General features: G+C 47.3%; 1 protein-coding gene across 10 annotated transcripts in view; it reads right to left on the bottom strand.

Annotated features, from left to right (window-relative positions):
* Window positions 1–15,266, bottom strand: part of LOC140402452 (ryanodine receptor 1-like) — a 497,733-nt gene that overhangs the window by 209,475 nt on the left and 272,992 nt on the right. For all 10 annotated transcript variants that reach the window (XM_072490240.1, XM_072490241.1, XM_072490242.1 and 7 more), the window contains 5 exons: window positions 13,568–13,737; window positions 11,894–12,114; window positions 8,215–8,305; window positions 4,678–4,818; window positions 2,746–2,909 (listed from right to left, as the gene is read on the bottom strand). In XM_072490240.1, coding sequence (XP_072346341.1) covers window positions 2,746–2,909; window positions 4,678–4,818; window positions 8,215–8,305; window positions 11,894–12,114; window positions 13,568–13,737 — 787 coding nt within the window. The remainder of the gene's footprint in view (window positions 1–2,745; window positions 2,910–4,677; window positions 4,819–8,214; window positions 8,306–11,893; window positions 12,115–13,567; window positions 13,738–15,266) is intronic.

Raw genomic sequence — 15,266 nt, 5'->3', positions numbered from 1 at the left:
TTACAATTATGGACACGTGGGTTTTTAAAACACAAAACAATGTTTATTCCATGAACTCAACTTAACATCTTAAATAAACATTGGATCTCTTAACACCCCTTACTTCAAAGATAACTCAGAAAATATTGCAACAGTAAATAATTCCTTAAAATGTTCCTTCAAACTTCCAAGAGATTTAATACCTTTAAACAGAATCACATCAGGTTAAAGGCTTTACTATTATGAGTTTAAATCACCCAAATGATCCAGAGATAGTTTTTCATGGCAGAGATCCAGCTCACTGCAAAGACAGACACTCCCAAGCTCTTTTCATACTGAAACTTAAAATTGCGAATTGACTGATCTAAAGCCCAGCTCCACCCACTCTCTGACATCATTGTTTTCTTAAAGGTACATTGCTTAAACATCCATGTCTTAAAGGTACTCTCACATGACAGTGGTGGAGCAAGTGAATGTTTTAGGAAGGGGTGCCAATCAAGAACTGCTTTGCCCTGAATGGTACCGAGCTTCTTACATATATGTGTGATCATACATATATGTATGTGCCGTTGCGATAGGGAGATGTGGATCAAAGTTGTAGTGGGCAATTTAGGGGTTAATAGACTGAGGGTAAAACTGCAAGCACTGATTCAGAGTGCTCATCTGGCCTGAGATACATTTTTCCATTCGACATAAACTCATTAATGGGCAATAAATGCTGGCCTAACCAGCGACGGCCACACCCCGAAATTTAAACACAAAAAAAGGATACCCCCGTTCAGCTGGGGTGATTCACTCATGATCCATTGTCCTCCGGGGCACTCTGGTCTGACCAGCCATTAGCCCATTACAGTGTCTGATGGCCTCTTACGTCTGTAAATTGGAGGTGAATTGAATATTCATAGTATGGCCCTGTTCTTTCATATAAATGGGAGTGGGCAATCAAAACCCCGATAGCAATGATGAGTGCAAGTCTGGACATGCCTGCACAGAACCATCTTTGAGGGGCTGGGTGGAGCTCAGAGTGATAAAAGAATCCTGTTTGAACAGGTGGGGACAGAAGGATTTGGAAAACCACCTTGAGAGATCATGAAAAGATGCCACAGAGGCGGCCTTTCGGAAAGGGGTCTGAAGGAGCTAAACCAACAGCAGGAATGTTTTCTGAAAATGCAAGTATGATTTTTTTTGCCTGCCTGCATAAGTGGAGTTGAGAGCTGCATGCTCATTTTACGTGCTGTTTAATGGGAAATCGTGAGTTAGGGTTAAGAGATACATGTAATCTGTTCTTGTTAGGTTTGAAGTTTAAATATTGCCGCACGTTTGTTTCAATAAAGTTTTGTTTGTAAAAATAACCAAGCTCTATTTCTTATGCAATCACTCCTGGAGCGAATCGATCTTTCCGCACAATCTTAAAAAATGTTTTAAACGCTGTGGTTCTAGTCCAGTATCTTAGCCGCTGTTTGGATCTGACCAGGCGTCCGTAACAGTGCCTCAAATTTTTTTTAAAATTTAGAGTACCCAATTATTTTTGTTTTCCCAATTAAGGGGCAATTTAGCGTGGCAAATCCACCTAACCTGTACATCTTTGGGTTGTGGGGGTGAAACCCACGCAGACACGGGGAGAATGTGCAAACTCCACACAGACAGTGACCCAGGGCCGGGATTCGAACCCATGTCCTCAGCCCCTTAGGCAGCAGTGCTAACCACTGTGCCGCCCAACAGTGCGTCCAATTAATTGGTTAACTGATATAAGAAGGTTTTGAAGGTTAACAATTTATGATATTTACTTTTGTGGTACATGCATGAACAAAATTAGATTGTATAAGAAGCGAAAAGCATATGATGAATTATAATAATCATTGCATTATGCTCTACAAGTTAAAGCACCAAATTTAATCAGCTGCTCTGTAGAGAGTGAAAAGTTATGCTTATGGTTATTTGCCTGACAGATTTCAGAATTACCTGATTTATAAAAAGGGCAGGGTATCTTTTATGATGCTTGAAAAAAATAATTTATTCTTTCCTTGCTTGTCTAGAGAAAAGGCCTCTTTTGCTGGTTGTTGGTGCAGCACTACACAGATGGACGGCACGTTCGCCCAGTGGTTAGCACTGTTGCTTCACAGCGCAAGGGTACCACGTTCGATTCCCAGCTTGGGTCATTGTCTGTGCGGAGTCTGCACGTACTCCCCGTGTCTGCGTGAGATTCCTCCGGGTGCTCAGGTTTCCTCCCACAAGTCCCGAAAGACGTGCTTGTTCGGTGAATTGGACATTCTGAATTCTCCCTCTGTGTACCCGAACAGGCGCCGGAGTGTGGCGACTAGGGGCTTTTCACAGTGACTTCATTGCAGTGTTACTGTAAGCCTACTTGTGACAATTATTATCTGCTCTGTTAAGTCTCCCACAGAAGTGAAGGTCACACTTTGACGTATGTGACTGGTCTGTTAGGAAGCTCTCATCGAGGAAATGACGATTAGCACCTGTCATCGCATTGAACGTCTTGACACACTGAGGTCGGAAAGAGGGTTCATGTCCATAATTGCAAACTCACATGCATCATGGGGAAACCAATGAGCAAACTTCAGAAGACTACTGAAAGCAGGAAAATGAGCTGAAAACAAGCAATGGGAATGCCTCATTGTTCTCCTTTAATTACTACCGATACCTATTTTGATGTGATTCCAAACACAGATTAAATCACCGGAATCAGAAACGCGAGCAGAGTCTGAAATTTGAGTTGAGAAAAGAAAGTCAAAAAGAAAGTCGTACTTCATTGTGTCCACGGGCTTAGGGTCAAAGTTGCCTTCTGCATCCACCAAAGCTTTTTTCTCCACCTTGGAGGAATAGCTGGCATCAACATAATCTGGCGGTAGAGCGCCGGCTATTGCACACAGGCACTGCATGACAGCCTTGAATAGGTCAACGTCATATTTCTGCAAAACACACACAATCTGTTGTAATTTATATTTCCCCATAAACTCTTCATTAATACAATAAATTCCCCAACCTTAAAGAAAGCACGACTCGCATTCACATAACGCTTTTCGTGACCATTGATCATCTCGAAGTGCTTCACAGCCAATGAAGTACTTTTTGAACTGTAATCACTATTGTAACATGGGAAACGCTGCAGCCAAGTATGTTCAGCACGGTAGCATTGTGGATAGCACAATTGCTTCACAGCTCCAGGGTCCCAGGTTCGATTCCGGCTTGGGTCACTGTCTGTGCGGAGTCTGTACGTCCTCCCCGTGTGTGCGTGGGTTTCCTCCGGGTGCTCCGGTTTCCTCCCACAGTCCAAAGACGTGCAGGTTAGGTGGATTGGCCATGATAAATTGCCCTTACTGTCCAAAATTGCCCTTAGTGTTGGGTGGGGTTGCTGGGTTGTGGGGATAGGGTGGAGGTGTGGTCCTTGGGTAGGGTGCTCTTTCCAAGAGCTGATGCAGACTCGATGGGCCGAATGGCCTCCTTCTGCACTGTAAATTCTATGAAATTCACAGCAAGCTTCCACATACAGAAATCGGATTATGAGACAATTTGTTTCAATGCTGTTGATTGATGGGTAGATATTGGCGAGGACATTGGGGATAAATACTTTGGTCTTCATTGGGGGTAAATCCTTCGGTCTTCATCATAGAATTTACAGTGCAGAAGGAGGCCCTTCGGCCCATCGAGTCTGCACCGACCCTTGGAAAGAGCACCCCACTTCAACCTATCCTATCCCCGTAACCCAGTAACCCCACCTCAACTTTTTTTGGACACGAAGGGTAATTTATCACGGCCAATCTACCTAACCTGCACATCTTTGGACTGTGGGAGGAAACCGGAGCACCCGGAGGAAACCCACGCAGACACAGGGAGAACATGCAGACTCCGCACAGGCAGTGACCCAAGCTGGGAATCGAACCAGGGACCCCGGAGCTGTAAAGCAACTGTGCGGAGAGAAAAACAGATAAGGATCATTACTCATGATCAGAGTCCTGAAACACTGCTCAAAGGTTGACCACCTGAGTGAGATCCAAAAGACGAGCATTGCAAAAAGCAGAGATTGTACTTGGAGAAGTTAAAAATAAAACTGATGGCTTAAATTTGACCGTCAGCAGTGCAGTGGAGGCATACATCGCCGACTGCATTTCCAACTACATTCCTACCTTTTCTGCCGGTGGGAGCCAGAACCTGCTGTCCCCTGCAGTGTGGATCCATCAGTGAGGTGAAGAGGGAGGCCCAGTCGCAAGGCTCAATTCCCCTGAAGCTATGCCCTCTCTCAAGTCATGTCCCTTGAGGGCTGTCTTTATGACTCAATGACAGGGATGGGTTTTAAATCATTTTAACCATTTCCTTTGATCCACTTTCAATTAGACCTCCCCAAACAAGCACATCTCCCCCACCCTCCCCAAGGGGAAAAGGCGTGTGGTAATAGCAGAACCCGGGTGTTGAGCAGAGCCAGGGATGGAGGTGCTGAAGTATTTTGATACTCTTTCTGATTTAAAGGGCTGTGCTAAATAAATTAGTTCAATTCCAAGTACAAGTCCAGGGCAATCAACTCAAGTTCCTGACTCACCATCAGCACTTTGTGTTGGGGGCGGGGGTTCCCCATCATAAACATCTCGATACGCACAATATTTCCACTCTACCTTCAAAAAATATACTATTTGACATTTCAGTATTTTATATTAAGCTAGGTCTAGGCCCTTCCCAGTGTACCTTCTGTGACACCGACTCAAAGATTCCCCAGAAGAGTTTACGAGTTAGATGGAGTTCTTCCTCAGAGGTCACACCATAATTTGCCCATCCTGATGGAAGACAGTAATATTTCCAACATCTGTCGTAGTGATTTGTCAGCAACTAGAGTGGAACAAACATCAGAAAATCATTAGCTGCCAACGTGACGAGACATCGGACATATCCAGGTAATGGCACAAAGTTACAGTCATGTTGCACTTTACAATGGTTACTAAACCTTTCTGGTTGAAAAACCTATAAGATGTTGAGCAGAAGTCGGCCATTTGACCCTGCTCCACCATTCAATGAGATCATGACGGATTTGATGCGATAATTCTCAACTCCACTTTCCCGCCTTATCCCCATAACCCTCAATTCTCTTACAGATTAAAAATCTGTCCATCTCAACCTTGAATCTACTTAACGGCCCAGCCTCTACAGCTCTCTGCGGTGAAGAAGTCCACAGATTCACTACCCTCAGAGAAGAAATTCCTCCTCATCTCTGTCTGAAATGGACGACCCCTTGCTCTGTGGTTATGCCCTCTGGTCCTAGGCTCTCTCACAAGGGGAAACAACCTCTCAGCATCGACCCTGTGAAACCCCCCGAGAACCCAATATGTTTCAATAAGGTCGCCTCTCAACTCCAATGAGCACAGGCCTCATGAAAATCCCTCCATACCCGGGATCAACCTCCTGAACCTTCCCTGGATTGCCTTCAATACCAGTTCATCTTTTCTTAAATAAGGGGACCAAAACTGTTCACAGTATTCCAGCTGTGGACCAGGTGTGGTCCAGGTGTGATCTAACTAGAGCCTTGTATAGTTTTAGCAAAACTTTCCTCCTATTATACTCCATTGTCTTTGACCGCTCTCCAAACGGATCATTAATTACAGAAACCCATCAAAATTATAATACTAAGTAAAACTTCTAATATTAAAGCTCTTCCTGCAACGTGTGCGTTAACAAAGCTTTTACGAAAACATATATTTATTGAAAATTGTGAGATGTGTGTCCCTGGATCTTCTATGGCAGGAACAGAGAGGGACCAGGAGCTTACAAACAGCAGAGTACAGGGAAAGCACTAGCTGAGCAAGGGGGAACAGCAGAGAAAGCGGATGCAGGGGGGGGGGGTGGCAGAGCACAGATAAATAAAGAGCCTAGAGAGAGCAGGAACATGGGAGGACACGGTGGTAGATTTGGATCATGGTGGTGGGAGCAATATCAAAGTTAATTAATGTAGGTAATTAGCATATTGTTACAAGATGCCTCCCTCATTAGAATATGAAAATCCATCTGTAAGGATGGCCCCACACTGCTGATCCCTTAGAAGACCCCAAGTATTCGCAGACCCCATTTTGTTGGGAACCATTACTTTAAATAATATGCAAAGAAATCATTGCTCCACAGGGCAGCACGGTGGTTAGCATGGTGGCATCACAGCGCTAGGGTCCCAGGTTCGATTCCCTGCTGGGCCACTGTCTCTGCGGAGTCTGCACGTTCTCCCCCTGTATGCGTGGGTTTCCTCCGGGTGCTCCGGTTTCCGCCCACAGTCCAAAGACGTGCAGGTTAGGTGGATTGGCCATGCTAAATTGCCCTTTGTGACCAAAGAGGTTGGGAGGGGTTGTTGGGTTGTGGGATAGGGTGGAAGTGAGGGTTTAAGTGGGTCGGTGCAGACTCGATGGGCCAAATGGCCTCCTTCCGCACTGTATGTTCTATGTCTATGCTGTATGAGAACAAAAGTTAAAGAAAGATCAGAAAGCTGATTTTTCATTGTAGACATGACGATTAATTAAAACCCAACTGGTTTTCTTGTAGTTAATACCAACTCATTCTAGTTCTGCTTTTCTACAGATATGTAATGCGATGGGATGCGATCCACCAGCCACATTGTGCTCTCCCTTGAGTGCGGTGTGACCGGTGAATCCCGGGAGAGCCCTCCCGCAGGCTTCCCGACAGTCTTCGGGCCTCGCGGGATTCACCCAAGTTCCGCGGAGTCGTCGGAATCTGAAATACGGGCACAAGGGGCGTGACCAAACGGCAGATGCCGAACTCGGTTTTAAACCGGACGAACTTACCCAGTATCTACTGGCAACGCGGGGTGTACCGGCCTCCCCAGCGAGGCCGCAGCTGGGCGCCGCACAGCACACAAACATGGACCAGGCCTAACGGCACCCGCAGGAGTTTCCTGGTCCATCGGAGACCCTCGGGTGATCACGGTGACACTGCTAAGCTGACAGGGGTACTGCCCGGGTGCCAGTTCAAGTGTGCCCAAGGGCCAGGGGAGCCATGCCCTTGAAAGGAGGATTGGTGGGGGGTCGGGGGGGGGGGGGGGGGGGTTGAAAAGTGGGTGTGTGCAAGGCAGGTAAGTAGGGGCTTCTGGGAGCTTGGAGGAATGATTATTGGGGATCCTGGAAGGGAGGTGGCGCTGTAAGGGGGCTTGGGGGGACCCCATGGTAGCATGTCCTCACTTGGGGGTGGTGGTGGTGGGGGCGTGGTGGTGGTGGGGGCGGGGTGGGGTGGGGGCGGGGAGGGGGGGGCGAGGAAGGAGGGGGGAGTGCCCATATGTGCGGGAGGTGACATTGCCCATGGGTGGGGGGGACCCATAAGCTCACTTAAAGGTCAGGGCACTATTTCAAAATGGCGGCCACATCTCGGGGTTCAGCTCCCCAGTGCAAAAAAAAAATTAGAAGCGTGGACTAAACCAGTGAGAAACTCCCCAGGGCCCAAAAGGCAGACCAGGGCAGGCCAGCGCGGTTCGATTCCCGTAACAGCCTCCCCGAACAGGCGCCGGAATGTAGCGACTAGGGGCTTTTCACAGTAACTTCATTTGAAGCCTACTTGTGACAATAAGCGATTTTCATTTCATTTCATAATGAAGAAGTGTCATTGAGTAGCGGTGGGGAACCTACTGGCAGAGCCGGCAGGGAACTCCCTGTAAAACCCGCCACAAACAAACTTCGAAATCTTTGGGGGGAATCGCGCCCATGATGTCCTGAGGGAGCATTTAAGAAGAATTGTACAGGACACATCACACATGGAGCTATTTCCATGAAAGTGATCCCATTGCACCTGCCCAGTAAATAAAATTTTTAATTACTGTGCAAATCTGCTTTCATATATACAGATAATTAATTATCTGCATTTGTGCTCCGTGGTGGGGAGCTTTGCTGTTTATGCTTTTAAAGGAATTAATGGTTGGTAAATCATGCACAACAAAGCCCGAAATTCTGACGGCTTCTCTTAATGCTCCAGGTGGGGAGCCTCACCTGCAAAGTCATGAAGATTAGCAAAATGTGCTACAAAATCTGCATTTCACCACGTCTGGCATATAGGTGACGGAAAAGAAAAGCAGCATATCATGCAAATCTCTAAAGATAACTTTTACATTTACCAAAGTACAACATAATAAAGCTTTTCGGAAAGCAAACTTTTGAACAATATTTTGATAGTCAGATCCAGAAATTGTCAAACACTGCCACCGGCATATTCATTAGAAACAGAGGTCGTGGATAAACTAACCTTCAGCGGCATTTTGGCGTATTCATTTAATATTGGTACATCAAAGACCAGTCGACGGAGTAAGTGTTGCAACATTGATGGACGGAGATAGCTGTAAAAAGCAGAGAAAATTGTTAGTCTTAACTAGATGAATATTTGGGGAACAAATGGATTAGAATTGTCCAGGAACTTGACAATTGCGATCTATGTAAGCTCCTAGAATTTTGAAGCCCCCATATATCAGCTAAGCACATAACCGAGTTGAAAGAGTTCTCTGACAAAGTGCTAACTCTGACAGGGCGGTATTGATGAGTGCCACGAGACGGAGGCACAGCAGTAACATACCCAAATTGATGAAAAGAAATTGCTCTCATGTTCCCAATCTAGCCATCATCCGGTCAGAACACCAGTTGAGTCAGCAGTAGGCCCTTGGCACTGGTCGTATGACCTACTTGGGACTGGTCATATGATGGACATAAGACCCAGGCTCATTTTGGGCCACAACTGGAATGTACACTGTGCATGATGTGCCCAGTTTCACATGTCAACATGGAGCAATACCTGGGCAATATTCAGGCTTGGGTTGATATGGGCCGAATAACATATGTGCCAAACAAATGGCGGGTAATTTTAATCTCCAACAAGAGAGAATCTAACCATCTCCCCATGACATCCAATGGCATTACTGTCACTCAATCAACTGCTCTCAACATCCTGGAGGTTATCACAGACCAGAAACTGAACTGGAACAGCATTATAAATACTGTGACCGAGATCTAGCAGCCATAAATCCCGTTATGGGCAGTAAATCCCGAGAGGGTCAAAACGGGATTTTCTCAGATGACATCTCGATTTGAGATCTTCCCCGCCGATCACGTGATTAGGGCATGAACCTGATTTCCGTACATTGGTGGTTCCCTTTATGTGTGGTGGGGGGGGGGGGGGGGGGGGGGGGGGTAAGAGGGGCGAGCCCGATTACAGCGCAAGGAGGGCGGGGGTGGAGGAGAAGAGTGCCCCGATACATCCATGGTTGGGGATGGGGTTGCTCCGAAGCTTGTGGGAGTGGTCTTCCATGTCTGTGGGGGAGCGGGGCAACTTATTTTAAATACAGATCAGGGCACCCTTTAAAGATGGTGCCCCGATTTCTGTGGAGCTGGTTCCACCCGCCAGAGTGCTACCGTAAACCATGCCCACAAATGTTCTGCGCACTAAGTGCCAGAGAGCTGGTCTGAAAACCGAGAGAAACACTCCAGTTTTCATTCAGAGCCTGACACTGATAAATTTGGGGAAAATTTTGCCCTGTAGCTACAACAGAGTCTGGTATTCGGTGGAGATTAATTTGTTTCCTGTTTCCCTGAACCCTGTCCACTATCTACAAGGCTCAAGTCAGGTGTGTTGTGGAATAGGGCAGCACGGTAGCATTGTGGATAGCACAATTGCTTCACAGCTCCAGGGTCCCAGGTTCGATTCCGGCTTGGGTCACTGTCTGTGCGGAGTCTGCACATCCTCCCCGTGTGCGCGTGGGTTTCCTCCGGGTGCTCCGGTTTCCTCCCACAGTCCAAAGATGTGCAGGTTAGGTGGATTGGCCATGCTAAATTGCCCTTAGTGTCCAAAATTGCCCTTAGTGTTGGGTGGGGTAACTGGGTTATGGCCGGAGGTGTGGACCTTGTGTAGGGTGCTCTTTCCAAGAGCCGGTGCAGACTCGATGGGCCGAATGGCCTCCTTCTGAACTGTAACTTCTTTGTAAAAAATACTCTCCACTTGTCTGGTTAACAACACTTAAAGAAGCTCAGCGTCATCCAGGATAGTGCAGTCCACTTGACTGGCACCCACCTTAAATAATCACTCCCCCACTACCGATGTTCGCTACACAAGATGCGCTGCAGAAACTCACCAAGGCTCTTCCGACAGCACCCTACAAACCTGCGACCTCTACCACCAAGAAGGACAAGGGTAGAAGATGCATGGGAACAGAGCTATCTGTCATTCCAACCATGTTAGTCACTGAGCTGGTGACCCAGGCACCACTGACTTGCGGTTGAACACTGTATTGGCATCTGCAACCCATCAGTTATATATTAAAATGCTCAAAATTGACGAGATTTACCATTACCACCAACAACCAGCTGGTTGGTGCTATTCAGCTGCCAGATAGTTAAATCTACCATTTTATATTTTGTAATTCAGAAGTAAAGAAGTCCCTAGGCAAAATGAAGCTATGAACACGATGTGAATAGCTGGTGTTCCATTAATCGAGAGGTATTTTCAATTCATAAGAAGAGTAAGCAGTCTTTAACTTTCCTGAGAATTTATATTGTTTGGGTTACAATTACCAATTGATCATACACAGCAGCAACCTTTACTGCTGAAGACGTCATTATTTATCCATGTGTTTATAATATTAATTCTTGCTGCATTTGTGCTGATCAAGGTAAATGATGGTAATTTTGTGCAATAAAACACATTTTACCAACTTTAGTTGCTCACTGGCCAGCATCAAATAATTCCAAGGCAGGTGCTGCTAGTTAAATGCAGAGTAAAGAGCCATTTACTCTGTCTTATAATTAGCAAGAGTCTAGGGCCAGATAGATAGGGATGGATATTAGGCTGGACACAGGGGCAACTCTCCAGTTCTTTGTCAAAATAACGGCATGGGAACCTTTACATCCACCTTCTGGAGCAGAATGAGCCTTCCATGGGTGGGATTTTACTGCCCTTTTGAAGACAGCCCCCCCCCTGCAACGGGTTCCCCGGCGGCGTGACCAACAACGCGGCTGGTGGCCAATGGCGAGCCGTTTCAGCCGCGAGAAAACCCGCCATGGGGGGATATCCCGGCCCATGGCTCATCCAAAGGAAACACTTCCGGCAGTGCAGGGATCCCGGTATATTGCTCTTGAATTGTCGTCTTGGATCACATGCTCAAATCTCTGGAGTGTGACTTGAACCCACAGCCTCTTGAATCGTGTAAAGATGCCCATACTATATTAGTTATCAACATTTGAAAGAGGACTCATAAACAACACTCGTAATGACATCCAAACTACACAATTTGACCTGAAAGGACGTGGTTTAGAGCTTCTGCTGATTTGCACATAGAACATACAGTGCAGGAGGCCATTCGGCCCATCGAGTCTGCACCGACCCACTTAAGCCCCCACTTCCACCCTATCCCCGTAACCCAATAGCCCCTCCTAACCATTTTGGACACCAAGGGCAATTTAGCGTGGCCAATCCACCTACCCTGCACATCATTTTGGGTTGTGGGGGTGAAACCTACGCAGACACGGGGGAGAATGTGTGCAAACCCCACACGGGTAGTGACCCAGAGCCGGGATCTAACCTGGGACCTTGGCGCCGTGAGGCAGCAGGGCTAACCCACTGCGCCACCGTGCTGCCTATGGCACAAAATTGATGGCACTTAAATAGGCCAGTGAATATATTTGAAGCAGATTTGTTTAAGAAACAATTCTATTCTAAAATGCTGCTCATTGCATCGATTCGTGGCCGATTTTACATTGTGATCTGTGAAAGATTTGAACAGAAACTTGAGGGGGGGGGGGGGATCAAAACACTTCTCAAAACCTGTTCAAATTTGGGTCCAATATGCATCCACATAGCCAACTGGGCCCTAAATGGACACTCTACCCACCACTCTTTCCCCACCCCCCCTACCCCCTGTGCTTCACAATGGTATGCTTACCTGCACAATGCCATGAGGCCTACTTCAATAACATCCCTTTGTGCCTTGGTTAGGGAGCGACCGCGGGACAGCCGATAAATGGTGTGCAGCATGGAATCGATCATGATGGCTCGATGCTCAGTCCCAGCAAACAGCGGCGCACACTTGGTTATCAGAGGGAGGACTGCAGTACAGAGGTAACGGTTCAGAGCGAGGGCCATCTCAGTGGTACTGAAAGCAACCTGGGAAGGCAGTTGGAGAAGCGAGTCAGACCCCATGTTGCACACAGAAGAGCACGCTCAATTCGTTGACTAAACACGATTCACAACTCATCTGTAAATCTCAATGTGAATTGAACCGGGACACACACAATGATGGGCGCCAGAAGGTCCAGGGAGTCCATTATGCCTGGCCCATCTCGGAATGGCTGGAGCACCCACCCACCAACACCATGTTACGTCTCGGGGAGAGGCATAATCCACAGTAAAAAAAGCCTCTGGCCTAAAAGCAAAACAGAAAAGCTGGAAAATCTCTCTACCACCTGCCCTCAAAGAGATCAAACGGAATCGCGGAGATCACATTGACTAGCTCCTTCGCCTTTTATTAGGTGTGATCTCGGCCCCAGCCAAGAACTAGTCCAGCTCTCTTTCTGAAGGCTTGCAGTGAGTTAGCACATACATGCATTCCGGAGATAGGTTATTCTCCGCGTAAAGAAACCTGAAATAATCTCAGTAGACCTGCAAACCCCTTTCGCTGTTTTCTATACATCCATCAGATCACCTGTAAGCACTCTTAAAGTAAATAGAACCAGCTCTTGAAGCCAACCTGCCAAACTAAGCAGGGCGTGTTAAGCAGGAACATCTCTGGGAAGTATCAACAGAAGATGCTTATCCAGTTCTGAACAGCATTCTTCTTGATATGAAATAAATGTTTTCAGTGGCAGATTTAAGGACAAGATCATTCTGCGTTGCCAACTAAATGTGGGCCATGGATGCGGAGAGGATGTTTCCTCCTGTGGGAGGATCGAGAACTAGAATTGTTTAAAAATAAAGGTTCGCCCAATTACGGTAGAGATGAGGAGAATGTCTTTCTCTCAGAGGGCCGTGAGTCTTTGGAATGCACTTCCTCAAAGGGGGGGGGGGGGGAAGCAGAGTTTTTGAAGGTTTTCAAGTCAGCGCTAGATAGATTCTTGATTAGCAAGGAAGCGAAAGTTTATCTGAGGACCACGGGGTTGAAGTTATAATTGGATAAGCCATGATCTTACTGAATAGCAGAACAGGCTCGAAGGGTTCCTGCTCCTAATACTTATGTTTGTATGTATGTTCATGTGACACAGGAGGGCAAAAGACAAATATTAAGAGGCACGTTTTAAAATTTAGGATCTTAGTATGAAGAGTTCCAGAGTCCAATAATCTGCTGGTTACATAGTTTTATGAAAAACCTTCAGGAACATCTGTACTGTTCAACTATCTGACTTTCAGAAGACTTCCACTATCTCATTTATCTAAACAAACTTTTCGCAAGGATTTGTACTAGCCCGAGCCTTAACATACTCTTGTTCCAATGTAAAAATAACTTGCGCATCTGATTGTTGCTGCGGCGATGGACAAAACATCTGGCTGCAACTGTGGCTTGAGGAGGAAAATGGAGAGTCAATTTACTGAAAATTAGCATTTAAAAAATCACACTACTTACAGTATCCAAGGAGGCAGCAGCTCTCATATCAGGTAGGAAGCCAACTTCCAGTACGTGAAGAAGAAAATCCTGATTTTCTATCCCGTAGACACGATCCAGGAACAGCACCATGGGAGCCTTATGGTCGGGGACAAAGCTGGCTGACATTTTAGGTTCAACAAGGTTGCCATCTGGAAATCACGAACAACAAAGTGAAGCAAGCAATCAAAATCAGGGATTGAGGCAAGAGAAGTGGAACTCCAATCTCTGTTATACCAGAAAATAATTTTGCATTATTAAATTTTCACATACAGCCAAGTCCATGTGCTGAGACCAAAGGATAGAGCTGCATTGTTGCATTTTTAAAGTTCCCCTTATCTTGGTTAGGAAATGCACCTCATTGGAATTTCTCACACGATATGGTTGTTGGCATGTGGGGTGGGGTGGCCTCCTGGCAGGTGGGGTTCGATCGCCCTCTTGCGGGGGAGGGAGGGGTAGAAGGTGGGGTTGCAGGCGTGTGGGATGGTGGTGGTGGCCCAAACTGGCTGACCTGGGGCGCTGCCCACCTGCGCCCAGCGTTGCCCAGCTGATGGGGGGCTATGGAATGGGGGTGGCTCCTCACCCTGGCCGCCCCGAGGACAGTTTGCAGCTTCTTGCCCTGCTGGCTGGTCCCGGCTGCCGGGCCCACGGCCTCTGCCACCTGCGCCCAGGTACGGCTGATGTCCGTAGGTGGCAGCCGTCTTTCCACCCCCGGGGAAACAAGGGGCCAAGGAACATCAATCGTAATGAAATGCTTCGAGTCAATAAGTAGGAGTCTGATGTCGGAGTCCTTGTTGGTCGAGATGCTCTTGGGTTGAGTGTAGAGCCAGGGAGATGGTGTCTGCTGTGGGCCGGTTGCGGCGGTATGCGAATTGAAGTGGATCTAGGCGTGCTGGGGGTATGGAGTTGATGTGCTTCATGACCAACCTGTCGAAGCGTTTCATTACGACTGAAGTCAGGACCACCGGACGGTAGTCATTGAGGCACGTTGCCTGGTTCTTCTTTGGCACCGGTATGATGGTGGTCTTCTAGAAGCAGGCGAGGACCTCAGAGCGGAGTAGGGACAGGTTAAAGATGTCCGTGAAAACCTCTGCCAGCTGGTCCACATTGGCTCTGAGTACACGCCCAGGGATCCTGCCGGACCCATCGCCTTCCAAGGGTTCACTTTCTGGCTTTGGAAGCTGTGACAGTGGATATGGGTGTGTTTTGGGCTGCTGGAGTCCTCGGCAGCGGATCGATGGTTTCCTGCTCGAACTGAGCATAGAATGCATTGAGTTCATCGGGTTGGGGTGCGCTGCTGCTAGAGATACTGCTCGGCTTCGCTTGGTAGCCCGTTGTGTTGTTTGGGCCTTGCAACAACTGACGAGAGTCTGTAACGCTAGTCTGTGACTCCAGCTTGGTCTGATATTCTCTCTTGGCATCTCGGATGGCTTTGCGGACGTAGTATCTGGATTTCTTGTATAGGTCAGGGTCGTCTGACTTGAACGCCTCAGACCGGTCCTTCAGTAGGTAGTCAATCCAGCGATTGAGCCATGGTTTCCGCTTGGGGAACATACGTACTGCTTTCTTTGGCACGCAGTCACGACACATTTGCTGAAGTCTGTGACGGTGGTGGCATACTCATTTAAGTTGGTCGCTGAGTTCTTGAATATGGACCAGTCCACTGTCTCTAAGCAGTCAC

Source organism: Scyliorhinus torazame, chromosome 25 (assembly GCF_047496885.1).
Source record: "Scyliorhinus torazame isolate Kashiwa2021f chromosome 25, sScyTor2.1, whole genome shotgun sequence".
NCBI classification, from domain to species: domain Eukaryota; kingdom Metazoa; phylum Chordata; class Chondrichthyes; order Carcharhiniformes; family Scyliorhinidae; genus Scyliorhinus; species Scyliorhinus torazame.
This window is presented reverse-complemented; position numbering and strand designations above follow the sequence as displayed.